Below are 19,811 nucleotides of genomic sequence, written 5' to 3' on the forward strand. Positions count from 1 at the left end.
AAATGTTTCTTCTGTTATTTTATTATTTTACAAACCATGTCTCTTACGGTCCATAACATTTAAAACTAAAGACAAAAATACAGTGTATTCAGGCACCCAGATAAACTCGGGCAGAAACAGCTCCAGAGACAAGTCAATGTTTCCTAGACATTCAACAAATACACGGCTGCTACTCTCAGTCGCCACATTCTGATCCATTCAAGCACTCGTCAGAATGGATGAAAACATAAGTTAAATTAAAAATGAATGAAGCCAAATGGGTCGGGACGTCCTACCCTGCAGGAATCCCACCCACGGGGGCTTGACGGATGCATCACAAAAGGCCTAGGCCGCAACGTCGGCCGCAAGTCTCCACCCGAGAGGCCTCTGGGCAAACGACGATTTCCGGAAGGTTAATAGTGTTAGAACTTGACGACGACATCCTCTCCAATCCACGGTTCAGCCATCGCAGGTAGCAGGTGTGGTATTCCCTACACCGACCCAAACTCAGCCATCCAGGACTCGTACTTCTCCAGGTCAGCAGCAGAGACAGACTTTGAGATCTTCCTGAGGGTGAGCTCAAAGTCCTCCATGGTGACTGGCATCTGCAGCTCGTCCTTGGACAGGGCTCGGATCTCTTCAGGCGTCAGGCCTTGGATGCGTCGCCGCATGGCCATCATAGAAGCATCCCTGGGCATGCAGTGGGTGGGGATAAATAATTTTGGTTACCAGTATAATGATCGGCACATCAATCACAAATGAAAAAAAATAAATACACTGGCGCTGCCCACCTGTCAATGGGTTTGCTCCAGATTAGTCCTGCCAGCTTCTCTGGCACGACGTGCAGCCTGCACTGCCAAAGCGCTTAAATGCTCAAACTCAGCTTTACTGGCAGAACAACCTGTTAGCCTAGCTGACGCAGATTGATATCAATAGCAAATATAAATACACACAGCGCATAAAATGAATTAAGATGATCATTAACGACATTAAGCACAAAGGGAGTGTGTCACAGCAGTTGGCAGTACTGACATGACACTTGGCGTACCCATGGGAATTGTGGGTACTCCGCCTTCAGCCTGTGACACACTCCCACTGTGACCTCCCGTGACCTCCTTCCACGTCCTCCTCTACCAGCTGTTTGTAGACTACATAAGAGAATGGAGCTGGGGGGCACGTGGAGGGAGGGGTTTGCAGGGTACAGACTGGCACCCATATTTCTGAAAATAGCCGCATCACGGCCAACAGGAACTGACCTAATATGCCGCATTAATATTTAAATCTTGGTAACTACAGAACGGGGATTAAAAAATGTCAGTGAATGCTAACTGCAGGGGGAAATCGCTTTACTGCTAACTAATCTCGCTTCAGAGGATCTAAAAATCAGTCACGTCACATGAGTCAATGCATAAACACAAATTAGATACGTGCCCAGTGAAAAATCACTGCATTTTAAATAACTCTGCATATACACCAATATTATTATCATTTGACTAATGGAGCAGGAGGCCGATGATCTTCAATGGATTGACTTTGCCCCCCGTCCCTCTCTTAGTTTGTTCCCTGTCCAGTGAACATGAAGTGCCCTTAATTCATTTTCTGAATGGTCATTGAGGAAGACTTTCCTTTGCAGGCATTTTAAGAGTCACGTCACGCACACACATCCTCTCACGGGATTCTCGCGCGCTGCGTGATTCTCACATGAAAATGACAATAAAGTAGAAGTAACACAACCAAAACACACAGGATTTTAAATGAATTAACTGTATACATGTGTAATAACCAAGGCGTACATAAAAATAAAACACTTTTTCTACCAACTGACAGCTCTAGGTCTCCCATATACCGAAAGCAGAGAAAGGTCGTTTTCTGCTCGTCCATCTTCCATAACAGCTCATCTAGTGCATGACTGTGATGGACCACTGCCAAACACGCAATCATGTGTCACTGCAAAACTTTACGACCTTTGTATTTAAACCCAGGATACACATTTATATGAGACTTTGCGGCTACAAATTTGTATGGAACAAAAGTGTTAAGCCCATTTTAAAATGTGTCGTTTTAAACAATATTACTTGACATTCACATGTGAATAGTTGATTTGACTTATTTCACACTAATGATCCATCCAGCCATCCATTGTCCAACCCGCTCATCCTACCGGGTCACGGGGGGTCCGGAGCCTATCCCGGAAGCAACGGGCACAAGGCAGGGAACAACCCTGGACGGGGGGCCAGCCCATCGCAGTCACACTAATGATTTAGAGAAATAATCTATTTCCGTTACAGTAAAACAGCCAGCCCTTTCCCTCCCCCATGCCTAGTCATCTTTCAGTCGCGTTTCTTCTTGGCCTATTCAGGGATTCTCTTTCCACCTGCCACTGAGAGACGGCTGTGAATCGTGGCTAAATATTGTTTAAATATTACTAGAAATGTCAGAAGAGCTCACTCTGCTGCCAGCTCTGCTAACATTTAATGTCCTTAAATGCAGCAGGATATTATTATATGGACGGAATATAGACTGAACACTGTCAGAATAGACCGAACACACGTCGCAAAGCAGACTGATCTCAGACCTGCACACGCTGGTGATGTCTGCTCCGGAGTAGCCCTGGATATTCTCGGCAATGAGGGCCAGATTCACGTCAGGGGCCAGGTCCACCTCACGTAGGTTGATCTTCAGCAGTTCCGCCCGACCCTTGGCTGGAAGGAGAGCAGAAACCAAATTTACAACCTCTGCCATCTCCATCCTGATGATGACTTGTTGGCTGAATTCATGTAGGGTGGAGTCTTCAGAAGCTACAGACAATTCAGCCCAGTCCATCTGTGACTGCAATCAAAAACTACAAATATCAAAAGTCTAGTATTTTGTTTGGTTAATTATGGTTAAGGTTAGGGCTGGGAAGGTTAAGGTTGTAATAGCTGGGATTAGGGTTGTGCCCATAGACATGAATGGATGGTCCCCACAAAGGTATGAATACAAACGTGTGTGTGTGTGTGTGTGTGTGCAGGTCTCACCTGTGGGCAGAGGAATGTATATCCTCTTCTCCAGCCTGCGTCTCAGCGCCTCGTCGATGTCCCAGGGGAAGTTGGTGGCAGCCAGCACCATCACCATCTTGGAGGGGTCATCATTCTCCAGCGCTCCTCCGACGCCTGAGACAAGCAGAGACGCGCCCGAGTATCGACCAGTGCCCGTGCTGCCCCACTCAGCGCCGTAAGCAGGACCACTTTCTGTTGTTTGGTGTAAAGGTCCCCTTTATCACCCGAGGCGGACAGCAACTAGGTGACAGATCATCGGGAATGTGCTGCCAAAACAAACGCAGGAGCGATCCGGGGACGGCGGGCCAGAAGCCGAAGGTCGCTCGGAACGCGCCTCGTGGGTAAGATGGCGTACGTCGCTGCGGGATTGTTAGGACAGCGAGTGGGCGTGTGGGGGGGGGGGGGGTGTGGGCGTGTGAGGGGGGGGGTGTGTGGGCGGGTGTGCCATCAGCATGTGTGTGAGCAGATGGAGGTGACAGGGATCACATACAGACGTACTCAGCAAACAGTCACAGTTATACAGAAAGGCTGCAAGGGGACCTCTGCCTCAGGACCAACTGTTGTCATTTAACTTCAAGAAGTACTTCCCTCTCTCCCCATCCTTTTCTCCCTCTTATCCCTGCTTCCCTGCTCTCTGATCCCCCCATTTAGTCCTCTCATTATCTCTCCTGTACTCCAGCCCTCCCAGCTTATAAGGAAAATCCCTTCAGGATGGGGTCGTGACCCCATATACCACCAGCCTGGGATTGACCTCACCATCCATCTGTATGAGCAGCTCTGACTTCACACGCCTGCTGGCCTCGTGCTCATCAGACGTGCCCCTGCGGCTGCAGATAGAGTCGATCTCATCTATGAAGATGGTCGTCGGGGCATAGAACCTGGCCTGGAAAGAGTTTGGATTCAAAATGTAATTGAAAGCGGAATGAAAACAGACCAACAGGTAAACAAACAGTCAAATACCCATAGCTGCAGAGCGATCCATAAAGCAGGCTTTCTCAGTTAGCTGATTAATATAAACTAGAAGCTATAACTGTCCAATAGGAATTTTCTTTACCTAAACTCTTACTGGATGATCATGACTTCTAGCTTAAGTTAACCCAGCTAATTGAGAAATCGTGTTTCATGGAACATCCTCAGTTCTTTCGATACATGTGCAGATAACAAACAGTCAAGGAAAATGCCCTAATCTTATCTGGGTATTAAGTGTATATTTGCTCAGAAACAAAATTTAACATTAGAATACATGCAAATAAACAGTAATACAAAAAAATAAATATAATAACAAGAATTTCTTCTGTTCTCCAAAATGTCTCTGGATATCTGGTTGGATGGCTAGATGGACACCGCTTTGGTTCCCAAACCTCTCCTCAAGGGCACCTCAGCCATTCCACGTATTTATTTATTTTCACCACTAGCTCTATTAATTAATAAAGTTAGCTAAATAACTTGATGAGGTACTGATTGCCCAAATACGGTATGCTAGCAGCCAAGTCAACAAATACGTGGAGACACTGGACCAAAAAAATACTGGGGCGACTTTAGGGGAGATTTTGAAATAGCTAAGCTGACATACTCTGACATGCACAGTATCGAAGTTTGCATCAACATGAAGATTGTTTGATTATAATTTTCACTGACTACCTAAAGCTTTTGAACATTACTATAACTCTCCGATCCTTAGATAGTATATATTCTCCTACCTCCACCACTTAGGCCTTGTTATCCTTTATGCTGTTATCTGAACCATTTAAAGCCCTTGATTGTTTTATTCTGTCATCTTAACCTTTTTAAACCCCTGTGCTCGTGGGTCATTTACTTCTGTTAATTTGAACAACTGACCTGTGGTTTTCTTTCAGCCAGATGATGTAACATAATGGCCGCGTTCAGCAGAACATGCACTCTAGCACAGTGAACCACCACCCCCCTGTCTGCCCCCCCGGACCTCACCATTTCAAACAGCAAGCGCACCAGCTTCTCAGACTCCCCGCGGTATTTGGAGGTGAGCGTGGAGGATGAGACGTTGAAGAAGGTGGTCCCACACTCAGTGGCCACCGCCTTGGCCAGCATGGTCTTCCCCGTGCCCGGAGGGCCCACCATCAGCACCCCCTGACCGACGAACAGAAGGAGTGACACTGAGTCCAGGCACATTCTTGTTGAAATCGAGAATAGCCATTTGGTCACACTTCCAACTCCTTAACCACTGTCCTGTTACTGCATCCCCGCAGCCACATCCCCCTTCTATACTACGCAAGGTCGCATGCATGCAGAGCCTATTCCAGTGGCAGCGGGTAACCCCGGATGACCCCACCCCATCACAGAGAGCTTACAGCAGGGGTGGGCAATCTTATCCACAAAGGGCCCGTCTGTATGCAGGTTTTTGGGGTAAACTTTAGGTCAGCTGATTAAGCCCAGGTGTGAGGACTCTTCAGCCAATCAGTTGCAGCGAAAACCCGCACACACAGTGGCCCTTTCTGGATAAGACTGGCTTACACCATTCTGAACTGGCAATTTAGCATGTTGTTTGGAGAGCCTGAAGGACACCTCATGATGACACCGGGAGAACATGCAAATGGGGAGAACTGGGGCAGAGACTCGAACCACCACTGAGCCACCCCTGCTGCCACATCTGAAACCCCGAACGCTGAATCTGCAAAGTCACGTCACTCCAAACTCGAGCCAGGAGCCCAGGCTGTTTTGCTAGGGGGCTCTGGGAAGAGGAGCCCGGGAGATTTCTAGGCGCAAAGGCCACTGAAACGGCAATCAGAGCATGGCAGAGGATTCAAAGTATGTTTATTTATATCTGTAACAGACAAGATGGAGAGACTCTTCAGACTGAAATGTCCATGGGGAATTGTCAAAGCGAAGCACTGAAGCAAGTTAGTCATTTATTTATTAGCTTGCTTAACTAAATAAATAACTAACTAAATAAATAAATAGGCCAAACAACAGATCCTTCAGCTTCTTGGAGGATGATTTGCTTGTTTGCTGCACTGGCACCATCTACTGGCTTGTAATGGTACTGTAGCGTCAATATGTGTGATTTTTTTTTTTTTTGACGAGACGCTGTTTTGAACAGGCATGAGGCACGATTAGTTACTAACTATTAGCAGATCAGTAACTGTAGGTTTTGACATGGGAGGATTATCCCTGGCTTAACTGTGATATTTAAGGCTATAAATGACTACAAGAGCTCAGAGATGAATAAACAAGAATTCAATCCATGTTATGATTCATTCTTAAACACAAACAAACATTTGCCAAGATCCTTAGCAAGGCCACCGAATGCCAAAACAGAACACACAGATTCTGTGATACCTGTCAACTAACAGACACGCGTACATGTGCAGAATTTTTTGAAGTACATTCCAAGGGCACTGTACACCTACCTACACACACACAGGTTTGTAATTATATCTTTGTGAGGACTATATTCATATATATGAGGAAAACTTTAAACATGTTGACCTTAACCCCTACTCAGCCCTAACATTAACCATAAGTAACCAAACAAAATATGAGGCTTTTGATATTTTTAGTTATTTGACTGCATTCACAGATGTTTGTGGGAACCTGAAAAATGGTCCCCACAACGTCAAAATAACAGTTTTTAATACATTCTGGGGGACATTTGGTCCCCACAATGTATATAAACATAATACACACACACACAGCCTGTGGTACCTTCCAAGGTCGCCGGATGCCCTTGAAGAAGTCTGGCATCCACATGGGCAGCACCACCGCCTCCCTCAGCAGCTTCTTGGCATCTTCTAGATCAGCAATGTCATCCCTGCCCAATCCACACAGGCATGTCATTCATGCAGCAACTCAGCCTCCCCAGACGGCACCATCATCTTCATCACTGTCATCATCAAAGTGACCAGCCTCCATGTTCCCATTTCCACCTGACACCTTCCTAAAAGATTTTGTTTTCCAAAAAGAAAAAAAAAAAAACCAGGAGCTTACCTGTTCTAAGTTTGGCTCTTTACTATATTATAGCCCATGAATTCACACACTCTGTTCTGGGCGGTTGAAGTGTGTAGAGCTCATTACCAGACTCACTGAAGTAGGGGCAGTGGTGGCCTAATGGTTATGGAAGCACACTTGTAATTGAAAGATTGCTGGTTCGAATCCCTGACCAGCAAGATACCACCCCCAAGCACTACTCCCTGGGCCTGAATTAGCTACCCCCTGCTATGTCACATATGGGTTAAATGCAGAGGACACATTTTGTTATTGTGCTGTGGTGTGTCAACACTGATCACCAAATTCCAATGACACTGAATGAACCACTTTGGCTTTCATTTCATTAGTGAGGTTGGTTTAAGAAGCAGCTAAAAGCTACAGGACCGACGAGCACTATGCTTCGTGTTCACGCTTTCGTTGCAGTCATGGTTTCCTTGACATGACCTCATTGTGAATTCCAGCCTGTTCGGTCAGTAGTGGCCATAGAACAGGGTGGCACTACTGACCGACTCGCAGATTCCTGCTGCTCTCTGCAGAGGAAACGACCCACAGGTGAACCTAAAACACCCATATGTGCGCCACAGGTCTAAGCTCACCAGTGGATGTTGAGATTCCTGGACACAATGTCCCGCTCGAGGGCCTCCACCAGGTCACTATCGTAGCCCGTGCCATCAAACTTCTTCACCTCACCTTCCATGGCCCCCTCCTGGGAGTTCTTTTTACCCTAAACACCCCCCAGTGGCAGAGAGGCCGTGGCCAACACAAGGCAATTATGGTGAAATCAACCAGAAACAATTTTGTGTCCTTTTGAATATCAGCCTTTGCTGGGTGAAATAAACACACTAAATCCCAAAGTCTCCAACTATGAAACACCCTCGTGACACTTACTCATGTGAACCTGGCTGTAAAAATGGCTTCAAGATGGACTGACATCAGTCACTGACCTTGTCCTCTCTGGCTTTGGCCGCCTTGCCGTCCCTGGGCTTGTCGGGTTTCGGATTTGGCTGCGCCCGGCCCACGGCACCGCGGTGTTGAAGCCCAGGGGATTCCTTCCGCTGGGGCTTCACCGTGGTGTTGGGTCGTTTCACCTGGCCAGCAGCCCTGTAGGGGGCGTTACAGAAAGAATCATACCATCTTATTAACCACAGACGAGGATGGGTTGATGATAAAACAGTGTTTCCCAATCCAGTCCTTGGGGACTCACAGACAGTCCACATTTTTGCTCCCTCCCAGCTCCCTGCCAGACAGTTCCGGTAGGGAGCTGGGAGGGAGCAAAAACATGGACTGTCTGCAAGTCCCCGAGGACCGGATTGGGAAACACAGTCATAGAGGGTCAGGCTGATCATAGAACAGTGTTTCCCAAACCAGTCCTCGGGGACATGCAGACAGTCCACATTTTTGCTTGAAGCTGGGAGGGAGCAAAATTGTGGACTGTCTGAAAGATAGCTGGGAAGGAGCACAAACCTGGACTGTCTGTCAGCCCCCAAGGACCGGATTGACAAACACGGCCATAGAAGGTCAGGTGGATACTAGGTTACGATTTAATATTGAAAACCCAGTACTTAAGATGTCTAAACTTACATAAATAGGCACTATTCTCGTGTCATGTGCCATGGTATCTGTTTAACATATGGGTTACACTGCTGTTCATATCTTTTTAGTCTATTTTAATGTCATTAATTATAGATTATAGTCAGTAACTGTTGACATCTGCTTTTGTCATTGGCTGACCTGTGCTCAGCTGGGACTGGTGGAGGCCAGACTGCAGGATCCCGTGGAGTCTCCTCTGGCTGCGGCGTGGGGAAGTCAATAGGCTTGTCTACCTTGAAGCTTTCTAAGGTGTTCATGATGCTCTTCACCTGCTCATACTCTTCCAGCAGCTCCTGCCTCACCTGGTGTCATCACCAAGAAAGTACATTGAGTCCATGGCTTCAAAGTTGCTTCTTTTGTCCTTTTTGGCAAATATGTATTTTTTATGGTTGCTCAAACTCTGTAATATTTTATTTTATTTTATTTTTTATTAGGGCAATAATAATCTAGAAAGAGTAATGAACCATTAAACGGCCATGTAGAGCTTACTTATTCAGAATGAGCAAACAGACCTGTTGCCATTTCATCTTAAGTGCAGGGTCCCTGAGAGTGTGGCAGTGCTTGTAAATCTGCTGCATCACGCCCTGGTAGTACACCATAGAAGAGTCATAGTTTCCAAGTAGGGCATACTCCCGCCCCTTCTTGGCATTATCGCAGATCTCTGTTAAATTCATGATGTTGCGATGCTGACTCGGACTAGGGCTGAAGCGAGGAAAGAGGAAAATGATGTAAGAATGTAAGAATAAAGCTATAGGGTACAATAAAGCTCAGTTTATACACTAACAGTAAGAAGAGGATTCTCAAGGTATATCGTATATATCCTGCACATTATTTTCATAGTATAACGCTTACTCACAACGACTCTTAATCGTGTGTCCGCACAGTGAAAATAATTAAAATTTTCTATCCATAAATAATACCGTTCCTCCCTGGTCATCTATTGATCGATGAATATACACTGGGAGTTGTAGTTTAATACTCACATTTTCATGTTCCTTTCAATTAAAGGCTGAATATATAAAACTACACTACCCATCAACCCCTTCGCCGTTTACGCCCCAGATTTAGGCCATAGACGGCAAAAAGGGATTACTTAACAAAACAGTATAAGGCTCCGTTTCATGCAACTAAAAAGTATAGACAAATTTATGAGAGCATATTACGCGGCGTATCTATTCAGACAAAAAAGCATGCACATTTTGCGCTTCTACCTTAATCAAAAGCAGTTATTTCGTGTCGTCGGTGCAGTAGTCCGTTAACAGCAATGTTACCATGGCCGCAGAAAGACGCTGCGGTGTAGAATTACGACACGAAAGGGGCGGGGTGGAGATTTCCCCTTCGACTGGCGTTTGTCAAGATCACAGTACACTCTCTCCGAGATAAATAGTTAAATTGGAGTTATCCCAGTGCTAATTTTTCCCCACTGAGACGAGCGTGAAAACATTGTCTTCGGCATGGTAATTCATCCAAAAGTGCACATACATAGCGTCACTACTGATTATATTAATAATCGAATAATCTACCGAATAGTTTCAAGATTTATGAAGAAATAGTTTGTATATAATATAATATAATATAATATAATATAATATAATATAATATAATATAATATAATATAATATAATATAATATATAATTGGCGCTACGTACGAACCAACCCCGCAGGGTCACCATGATGTTGTAGGCCGTATAGTCATTCACTCACACTGGCTTCGTTCACATTTCAACTTGTGCTCTAGCGGCTCGGCCCACATAAAACAATATTGACTTCAACCTCTCCTTTGGCTTTATTTTCAAATGGCTCCCTTATTTATTTGGAAGTTCAGTAATAAATTGATTGAAAATGTAACACAGTAAAATGCACATCATTTATTTATGTGCCATTCAGTGGTAGAGCACGCACCAAAAGATCATCAACAGTTGCAAGATATTCAAGACTTGCTTTTGCAACCCAGTGATTGGTGTTCTGACTGAGGGAAACAAAATTTGACTCAAATTATTTTTTGGTTGCTCTTGATGACTGTATATCTAATCCATTCTTGATTTCCTGCTGTTTATTCTGGAAGCTTCGCTTCATTTTTGGTTGTACAGTGTAATTTTACATGAAATGTTCAAAGTCAGCAAGAGATTTTCCAAATGGCACCAAACTTTATAATCTCGTATAGATAGGGTTGCCAACTTTCTCAACCCCAAATGAGGGACACTTTCTTGCAGGTGCGCACGCAGAGCCTTCATGGCGAGTTAAATCATTCTCGCCACCATGACTAATAGATAGCTCTCGACGGCATGCTGAGCAGAACACTTTCCCTGTATCACTGGTGACTGTTTTGACCCATAACTTTTTGGTTTCCCACTCTTTTTTGTAGCTACACAGTCGTTTTTTCTTAGCTGGTTCACCGCTCATTTTGACCACAGCCTATCATTTTGTCACCTCTCACCACTAGTGGCCAGTACACACACGCACACCAACAACCGTGTCTCATAGCAACGTTTGCATGAGTTTTGCCATGCTTACAGTAGTCTATTATTGGCCGACGAGGCTGTGATTGGAATACGGGACTGGAGCTGCCCCTGAAGGGACAAATCAAAATCACCCATATTTCGGGATGTCCCGGACAATTCGGGACGGTTGGCAACCCTACGTATGAAATATCATACAATGACTGGACCAAGTTTACTTAAAATCCGATTATGTCCAGTATGATTTTTCACTAGCCACACTGTAATTTGGTGGTCTCTGCTTCCACCTAGTGGTTTAACATAGCATGCTCAAAAATTCAAAATTCTAAGTAAATAATATATTTTTAAAATGTTAAAGATGTAAACGATACAAAATAGTGAGTTGAAAAAGTGAACATATATTGAGATAGTAAAACATTCTAAGAAAAACATATAAATGGAGAAACTACGTAAAAATAATATAAAGTGCAGGGGTCACAGGATTCTGTCAAGATCAGACACATAAAATAGCTCTACACTTTTCAGCTTACCCCTAGAGAAAACTACATCTGTGCTCAGGGTGAGGGTAGAGGAGAAGTGGTTCTCTATCTGGACAGTAATAAGACATTTGGTTAGGAAGTCTATCATCCTAGGCCTAGGCCAAGGAGTTTGGGATGGTCAGCTTGTTTGGAATGATTGTATTGATCACAGAACTATAATCGAAGAATATGCAGCATTGGTTTCCCAGAAGGCAAACTGATCTTGATCCAAGGTGGAAGGAACAATGCTCTTGATGTGAGCCATAACCAGCCTCTATAGGAATGTTGTGTGAGTGTGCTGAAATAAAAAGTCTGGATTAAAAATCACAAAAGACCAAACAACATCTCACAAAATAAACGAAACATTTCACATACAATGCAGGTCATACAGCCAGGCCAGCTGGGTGACCTGCTCCAGACAGGTGTTTCAACTGCTTGAGGGGCTCCAGCTGGTGTGTCTTGGGGTCCCGACCCTGAAATATATTTTAGTGCTATGTCCACAAATGTATATTAGATGGACAAAAATATTGGGACACACCTCTTAATCATTGAATTCAGGACCCATTGGCACAGGTGTATAAAAACAGGTTTACAAACATTTGTGAAAGACTGGATTGGTCTGAAGAGCTCAGTGAATTCAAGCGTGGTGCTGTCATAGGATGACCTTTGCAATAAGTCAGTTTGTGATTTTTTTTTTCCTGCTAGTTTTCCGCGTTCACTGGCAACTATTATTATTGCAAAGTGGAAGCGTTTAGGAACAACAGAAATTCATCCACGAAGTGGCAGACCATGCAAGGTGACAGAGCATGTTTGCCGAGTGCTGAGATGCATAGTGTGTAAAAGTTGCCAACGCTCTGTTGACTCAATAACTGCAGAGTTTCAAACTCCCTCTGGCATTAACCGCAGCACAAAGACTGTGCGCTGGGAGCTTCATGGAATCGGCTTCCTTGGCTGAGCAGCTGCATGCACTAAGCACAAGGCCAAGCGTCGGATGGAGTGCTGTACTGCATGCAGCCACTGCACACTGGAGCAGTGGAAACATGTTCTGTGGAGTGACGAATCATGCTTCTCTGTCTGGCAGTCTGATGGATGGTGAGTGCATATTTTTATTTTGTATTTTCTGTAGTTTTGTGGTAATTCCGGAAATAAGACTTTCACTTGTTTTTGTTAAATTTTTGTTTTTTTTTCAGCTTTTTTTTAAGTGCCTTACTCCCAAAGTAATTAGCTTGCTTCCTCTTTTTGTCAATATACCTCATTTGTTATTATTGAAATCCACTGACTAATGTGGTATATGGGGCAATTGGGGACGGAATGACCCACGTTTTTGAATTCAATGCTTATGGTTCTACACTCAATAGACCAGGATTGTAAGAATTAGCTACAAGGGGTTAGATGATGAAACTGAAACCCTGGCTGATATAGTGTTTGAGGTTTCATGCCTATATATGTGCAGCCTGGTCGCCACTCCTCACTGATTGCACTTTCCATCGTAAGAGCAGAGTGTGAAGGTTGAATTAGCAGACCATTAGCACAGCTGTACATAAAATTTTGCAATCCACACAATAAATTGGGAGACATATAAGAGTTTAAAAGAGAACAAATTTTTAGTGTGCATCTCACTGGTGACCAGGACAGCAAGTCTTTGTGCTGTATTGAGAGCCGTGTTGCCCAGGGTAATGTCAGCGTACCACCAGGAAGGATAGACCACATCCAGGAGTAATTCTGGAGGTAAGAGGAAGCTGTCTGAGAGGCATATCCAGGCACAAACCCGGATTGTATCCAAAAAGCATAAAACCACAGCTGCCTAACTCTCTGCAGAATGCGCACCTCAACTCTCTTGTTTCCACCAAAACTGTTCGTCAGGAGATCCACAGGGTCGATATTCATGATCGGGCAGCTATAGCCAAATTTTAATTCACTCATGCCAATGCCAAACCTCGGTTTCAATGGTGCCAGCAGCACAAACATTACACTGTGGACAGTGTGAAACATGTTTTGTTCTCTGAGTCCACCTTCACTGTCTTTCCCATATCAGAGTTACATTGTGGAGAGGCCCAGACTGTTCTCATGCATACAGCATGGAGCTGGATCAGTGACGGTTTGGGCTGCAGTAAGATGTCATTCTCTAGGTCCACTACTTGCTCCCAATGGGCGCGTCACTGCCAAGGACTATGGAATCATTCTGGAGGATCATGTTCACCCAGTGGTTCAAACATTGTACCCTGAAGGTGGTGCTGTGTATCAGGATGACAATGCACCAATACACACAGCAAGACTGGTGAGAGAGTGGTTTGATGAACATGAAAGTGAAGTTGAACATCTCCCATGGCCTGCACAGATTCCAGATCTGAATATGATTGAGCCACTTTGTGGTGTTTTGGAGGAGGGAGTCAGGAAATGTTTTCCTCCACCAGCATTATTTAGAGACCTGGCCACTGTTCTATAAGAGGAATGGCTCTTAGAGTCCCTCTGGCCACTGTGCAGGTCTTTTATCTGTCATTCCCAAGATGAAGTGATGCTTTATTGGCTGCTAAAGGAGGCCCTGCACCATACTAATTAAAGTATTATGGTCTAAAGCAGGGGTGGGCAATCTTATCTGCAAAGGGCCGGTATGTGTGCGGGTTCTCGCTGCAACTCCCTAATTAGATTACTAATTAGAGGACTGATTGGCTGAAGAGTCCTCACATCTGGGTTTGAACAGCTGACCTACAGGTTATCCCAAAAATCTGCATACACACCGGCCCTTTGTGGATAAGATTGCCCACCCCTGGTCTAAAACCAGGTGTTTCAGTTTCATTGTCCAACCCCTGTATACATCATCAGAAAATAATCAGTGGGTTTGAGGGGTGGCATGACGGATCAGTGGGTAGCCATATGTTCTGGGGTCCCATGCCTTGTGCCTTAAGCTGTTGACAGCATCAATTGGTCACACCTTACTTCAGCAGTTATCTGGAAGGCCCACCAGCACTTCTGCTTCCTCTGACATCTGAGGAGAGTCGAAATAGCAGCAGTGCTAACCAATTTTTACAGATGACTGTAGATTCTATACCCACCAGTTGCTGAAAGCATGGCATGGCAGCTGCCTGGCACAGGAGCCCATAGCATGGTGAGACTGCTCATTACCAGCAGGCCCCTCACAGCTGCCCAAAATATACACATAAGGCACAGCCATACAAAGGCAGACCACCGCACAAGGGTCTCCAGACACCCGACACAGCCAGCGACTCCCACACTTCCCTTCTGGCAGATAGTTTTGGAATCTTCTGTTATTTGCTATTGATTGTCAGCTGCTGTTTTTGTATTTTATGTACACAAGACAATAAAAAATACTGTTCCTAGGCTAGGTCATGTTCCGAGCCCCCATGACCCTGTACTTGGTATGCTTCTGGAAAACTTCAGGTTTTTTATTCAAAATGTCATATTAAGACTTGCATTATGACTTGCGGTTAAAATGAAGAAACACAATACATGCAGGTTACTAATGTTCCATTTGTTTTAATAAATATTCATGTTACTGTAATTTCATTACAACTATAAATGTTATTGCCAGTCCATTCATGTTAGGTGGCTACAGATAATAGCTATAATGAACAATTTCACTGGCAGTGAAATAAAAGAATACATACTCACTGGCCACTTTATTAGGTACACCTGTTCAACTGCTTATTGAAGCAAATATCTAATCAGCCAATTAGACGTTGGCAGCACTATGCAAAACATCATGCAGATACAGCTCAGTTAATATTCACATCAAACACCAGAATGGGGAAGAAAGGCGGTTTAAATGACTTTGAAGGTGGCATGGTTGTTGGTGCCAGACGGACTGGCCTGAGTATTTCAGAAACTGCTGATATACTAAGATTTTCACACATGACCATCTCTAGGGTTCACAGAGAATAGGCTGAAATGAGAAGCGCTTCTCTGGGCAAAAATGCCTTGTTGTTGGCAGAAGTCAGAGAAGAATGGCCAGCCTGGTTCAAGCTGATATCAATAACCACTCATTACAACCAGGGTGTGCAGAAGAGCACCTCTTAAAGCGCAACACACCGAACCTCGAAGTAGATGAGCTGCAGCAGAGGAAAAACGCACCGGGTACGTGCCACTCCTGTCGGCTAAGAACTGGAAACTGAGGCTACAGTGGGCACAAGCTCACCGAAATTTGGCAATGGAAGACTGGAAAGATGTTGCCTGGTCTGATGAGTCTCAATTTCTGCTGTGACAATCAGATGGCAGGGTCGGAATTTGGCATAAACAACATGAAAGCATGGATCCATCCTGCCTTTTATCAGCAATTCAGGCTGCTGGTGGTTGTGTGGTGTGGGGGATATTTTCCTGGCACACTTTGGGCCCTTTAGTACCAATTTAGCATCATTTAAATGCCACTGCCTACCTGCATATTGTTGCTGACCATGTCCATCCCTTTATGACCACAGTGTACCGAGTTTCTATTGGCTACTTCCAGCAGGATAATGCGCCATGTCACAAAGCTCACATTGTCTCAGACTGGTTTCTTGAACATGACAATGAGTTTACTGAACTCAAATGACCTCCACAGTCACTAGATCTAAATCCAACAGAATACCTATGGAATATTGTGGAATTTGCATTATCAAGGTGCAGCCAACAAATCTGCAGCAACTGCATGATGCTGTCAACTCAACATGGATCAAAATCTCTGAGGAATGTTGAATTTTTGCCATGAAGAATTAATATAGTTCTTAAAGGAAAAATGGGGTCCAACCCAGTACTAGCAAGGTGTACCTAATAATGTGGCCAACAGATTCTCAGTTGAAGCCCATATCTTTTTATAATATATAATATTTTTGTCAACATTTAGAAATTCTTTTCATAGCAGCTTATATATATTTCATGATTATCTTTTTTCTTATTAATTTGATGGATGCTACCAGAGATTCCACATGCCAGGCTATCTATATGCTCTTGGCAAAGACCAAAAATTCTACTCTCATGTCACGTTAGACAAACAGGAGAGGGACACTATTTGTAAAATAAAACGTTAAATTTGATATTGCAGGCACACTGAAACATTACCTCTCAGAGCATTTTAATGCAGACGACTTAAGAACCTCTTTTCATTAGCACAGGAATTCTTCCCAGTGTCATCTATTGTTAATGATCTTTTTATAGTCAGGAGGGAAAACGTGTATTAATATATTCTGTAATGACTAATATACTCAGTGTTCCACTTGATACAAAATCCACCTTAATATCTGTGTGCAGTAAATAATACCTAAGGGAAATTAATACTTAAGAGTACTTAACTGGTTTGTTGAGTTTGGAAAGAGGCAATGATTGACTCTGGGAACCTGAAAACTTGTATATTGAGAGAAATTTGGATCTAAAGACATTTTCAAATGTCCAGTGACACCTGTAACTGGAAAATTTCACATTCAATTTAACTAGACCCAAATGAATTACAGATATGATCTTTATGATAGCAGAGCTGCCAGCTTTGATCAGCTGGCTGGAGTGAGATTTTCAATTTGTGACGAGTCTGCACACGCGTGCACACGCATTTACATGCATGTAACAGTTTCTTTACCTTGTAAATAGTCTGTATGTTAATACCAGTCTGTAGGCTTACAATGGAATAATATAGATTTGCTGTAAGATTATTTGCGTGAGATTTCCGCGAGTATGAGCGTCACGCTGTATTCTTGAGGGCTGACAACCTTATGATAGAATAGGCAGACCCTGATCAATAAATTACTTTGACTAAGTTGGCTATATCAAATGATACAAAATGCTGGTGCATATAATAGGTTTTATGTATTTTAATACCACAAGACTTAATGAATTGAAAGCCAAACCACTCTGTGATATCACAGAGCCTTCATACTGGAGTCACCGTGCAGATTCATGTATTCGGGCATTGCAACTCCACAAAAAGAGACAAAGCTTTCTTAGAAATGTTAGGCGAAAGTTCTACCGACTGAGCTCCTGGAAATAAGTTATTAAACTGATAGAATGAGTCTGGGGTGTTTCTAGCTATCGAAAAAAATCAGGGGCTAAGTCAAGTTTCCCCGGGGCTTGATTTCCTTTCTGATGGAAGATTGGTATCGGGTTAAAATACTCGGGGCTATAGTCCCGAGTGACCATGAGTCACTCTGCGTAGGGACACCGTAAAGTGGGGGAAAGTTAGGACGATTCCAAGGGGCCCTGAGAGACTGCAGCCCTAAAAAATTTGGAACATAATGTGACTGATCTGGGCTGGGGGCCCGATATAATATGCTGTCATGGGGCCCAACATCATTCTCTACAGCCCTGACCCTGCATACTAATTCTGAAATCTCTCAGTTTAAACTTAGTACATAAATGATTTCCATGGTCTTGGATGGACATGAAATAAAAAGTCAAAACCAGAAACAGAACTTAGCATTTAAAGGTTCACAGCTACTAAGCAGATACTTACAAGTCTCACCATTTAACACAGACACATGTCCTATCGAAGGAATCTTGGTTTAAAACACCACAGATCAAAAGACAATGATTAACAATGTCCCACATTTATTCACAAGAACATTATTGTCGGTTACCTAACTGAGCAAGCAGCCCATCAGACAAAAACATAAAATTAACATCAAATAACGTTTTGAGATTGTATTTTGTAAATGTATGACCTTGAGACAACATTTGTTTCACCTCACCGTTATGTTTAGTAGTTAATGTATCTGCCGCGGCGAAAATCTGCCCGTCTGTGTCCTTTCCTGAACCATTTAATGTTTCACCGCAAGCCGCCAGCTCCGCCTTCTGAATGCAGCGTGTAGGGTCCCCTGCCGGCTGTTCAGTCCCATGTCGCGGGGATGGGGGGACCAGCCGTCCGGCCCCGTTTACCTCGCAGCTGCTGCGTACCATCTGGATCTCCGCTCTGCAAACGTGATCTACGCAGCCCCGTCTCCCACGGTCCCATCTACAGCTCCGACTGCACTGAAATCTGTCGTTTTCATTTTCATGTTCTCAGGCCCATAAGAAGATAGGAATACATACAGGATAAATATATAACTTCTAAATGGGTTTTAAAATCCCATGTTGTCAAAGTCCAAGTAACAATGTCTGTATAACATTGCAAGCACACGTGGTTTTCATCAGGAGCGATACATCAACCCGCAGACAGGCAAGTGGAAGGATCGGGCCGTTTCACTTTGCTTCCTATATCACCTTTACATTTTATTCGTAGGGCTGACTTTATAGCATGTGCCTTTTAACACAGACACACAAAATACTATTGCTCTATATTTCCCACCGTATATTTTCAATTTGCAGCAAGCGTCGTGGATAGTAGGCTACATAGGCTACACTAAAAATGTCTTTTGAATCAAAAACACATTTTGGGAAACTAGGAACAGCAAAGAGTCTTAGCCTGCACTTTGTTAAAATAGCGAACTTTAGTGCCTGAAACGCCATTGTCATAACCGCAAGTGACAAAACTATCCTTCAGAATCTGATGTTGAACTGAACAGAGCTGCACAATGTTGTATCAAGTACCATTAATGTACCAAAATAGTGTGGAACTTTATATGAGTAACATTAGACATCATGGTAAAAGCAATAGGGCCTACATTCTATTTTTATTTGTACATTTATAATTAGAATACAAAAAAACTTTTAGGTTCGTAGAGAATAGCGTACACTTTATTTTTTTCCCTTCAATTTAATCCCAGATATGCAGTTTCACGCCAACAAATGTGGGAGGAATCACCACTAGGTGGCGTTTTGTGTGTCGATCATTGTGTAATTTGGTAAAATGAACAGCAGGTGGCTCCGATTAGGCACGATTCGAAGGTATGTAAGGACTCAGGGAGTTGGTGGTTCGGGGCCTTTTTTTCTACGAATTTCTTAATGCCCTTGCAGCTTGCGAGAACAAGAACTGACAGGGGAAAGTCGTGGACCCGGACCGCCACGTGTTGGTTTCCATGTTGTCTTAATACACCGGGTTTTAATTTGAAAATGATATTGTTTTTCACTTCATTAATTAGTAAATTTACGCTTGTGAACTGTACCATACTCGTTTATGTTGTGGGAATTTAAACAATTCTCGTGCTTATATTTCCCATATCTGTTACTCTTAGTCAGTAACTCATACATTCAGCCCATCTCAGCTGACTTTTAAGTAATTTGTAATCGCGGAACAAAAAACGAATTATGCTGTTATATAAACCATCCGTGAGGAGTAGGCTTCGTAAGAAAAAAATCACTCATTCACCTCCTTTAATCTGCAGCAGTACGTGTTAGATACTGTGTT

The 19,811-nt window shown here is 43.7% G+C and overlaps 1 protein-coding gene across 3 annotated transcripts; it reads right to left on the bottom strand.

Annotated features, from left to right (window-relative positions):
• On the bottom strand, positions 1–18,796 carry katnal1 (katanin p60 subunit A-like 1). Of its 3 annotated transcripts, none has more exons than XM_072702185.1 (11): positions 18,217–18,796; positions 9,083–9,272; positions 8,712–8,872; positions 7,925–8,081; positions 7,577–7,704; positions 6,699–6,804; positions 4,965–5,123; positions 3,774–3,900; positions 2,997–3,131; positions 2,555–2,681; positions 1–669 (listed from the first exon to the last, which is right to left on the bottom strand). In XM_072702185.1, exons 2-11 carry the CDS (start codon positions 9,242–9,244, stop codon positions 471–473), a joined length of 1,461 nt encoding a protein of 486 aa, XP_072558286.1. In that variant the 5' UTR covers positions 9,245–9,272; positions 18,217–18,796; the 3' UTR covers positions 1–470. The 3 variants fall into 3 exon arrangements, with proteins under 3 accessions (XP_072558286.1, XP_023683475.2, XP_023683476.2); XM_023827707.2 differs by lacking the exon at positions 18,217–18,796 and adding an exon at positions 9,782–9,927; XM_023827708.2 differs by lacking the exon at positions 18,217–18,796 and adding an exon at positions 9,427–9,515.
• Positions 18,797–19,811: the final 1,015 nt, after the last annotated feature.

Source organism: Paramormyrops kingsleyae, chromosome 18, assembly GCF_048594095.1.
Source record: "Paramormyrops kingsleyae isolate MSU_618 chromosome 18, PKINGS_0.4, whole genome shotgun sequence".
NCBI lineage: Eukaryota > Metazoa > Chordata > Actinopteri > Osteoglossiformes > Mormyridae > Paramormyrops > Paramormyrops kingsleyae.

Coding starts and splice junctions, on each gene's coding strand:
- katnal1 (XM_072702185.1), bottom strand. CDS start 9,244: ATGAATTTAACAGAGATCTGCGATAATGCCAAGAAGGGGCGGGAGTAT. Junction 8,873..9,082: donor TTAAGATGAAATGGCAACAG/GTCTGTTTGCTC, acceptor TGATGACACCAG/GTGAGGCAGGAGCTGCTGGA. Junction 3,132..3,773: donor GCTGCTCATACAGATGGATG/GTGAGGTCAATC, acceptor TGCTTGTCTCAG/GCGTCGGAGGAGCGCTGGAG.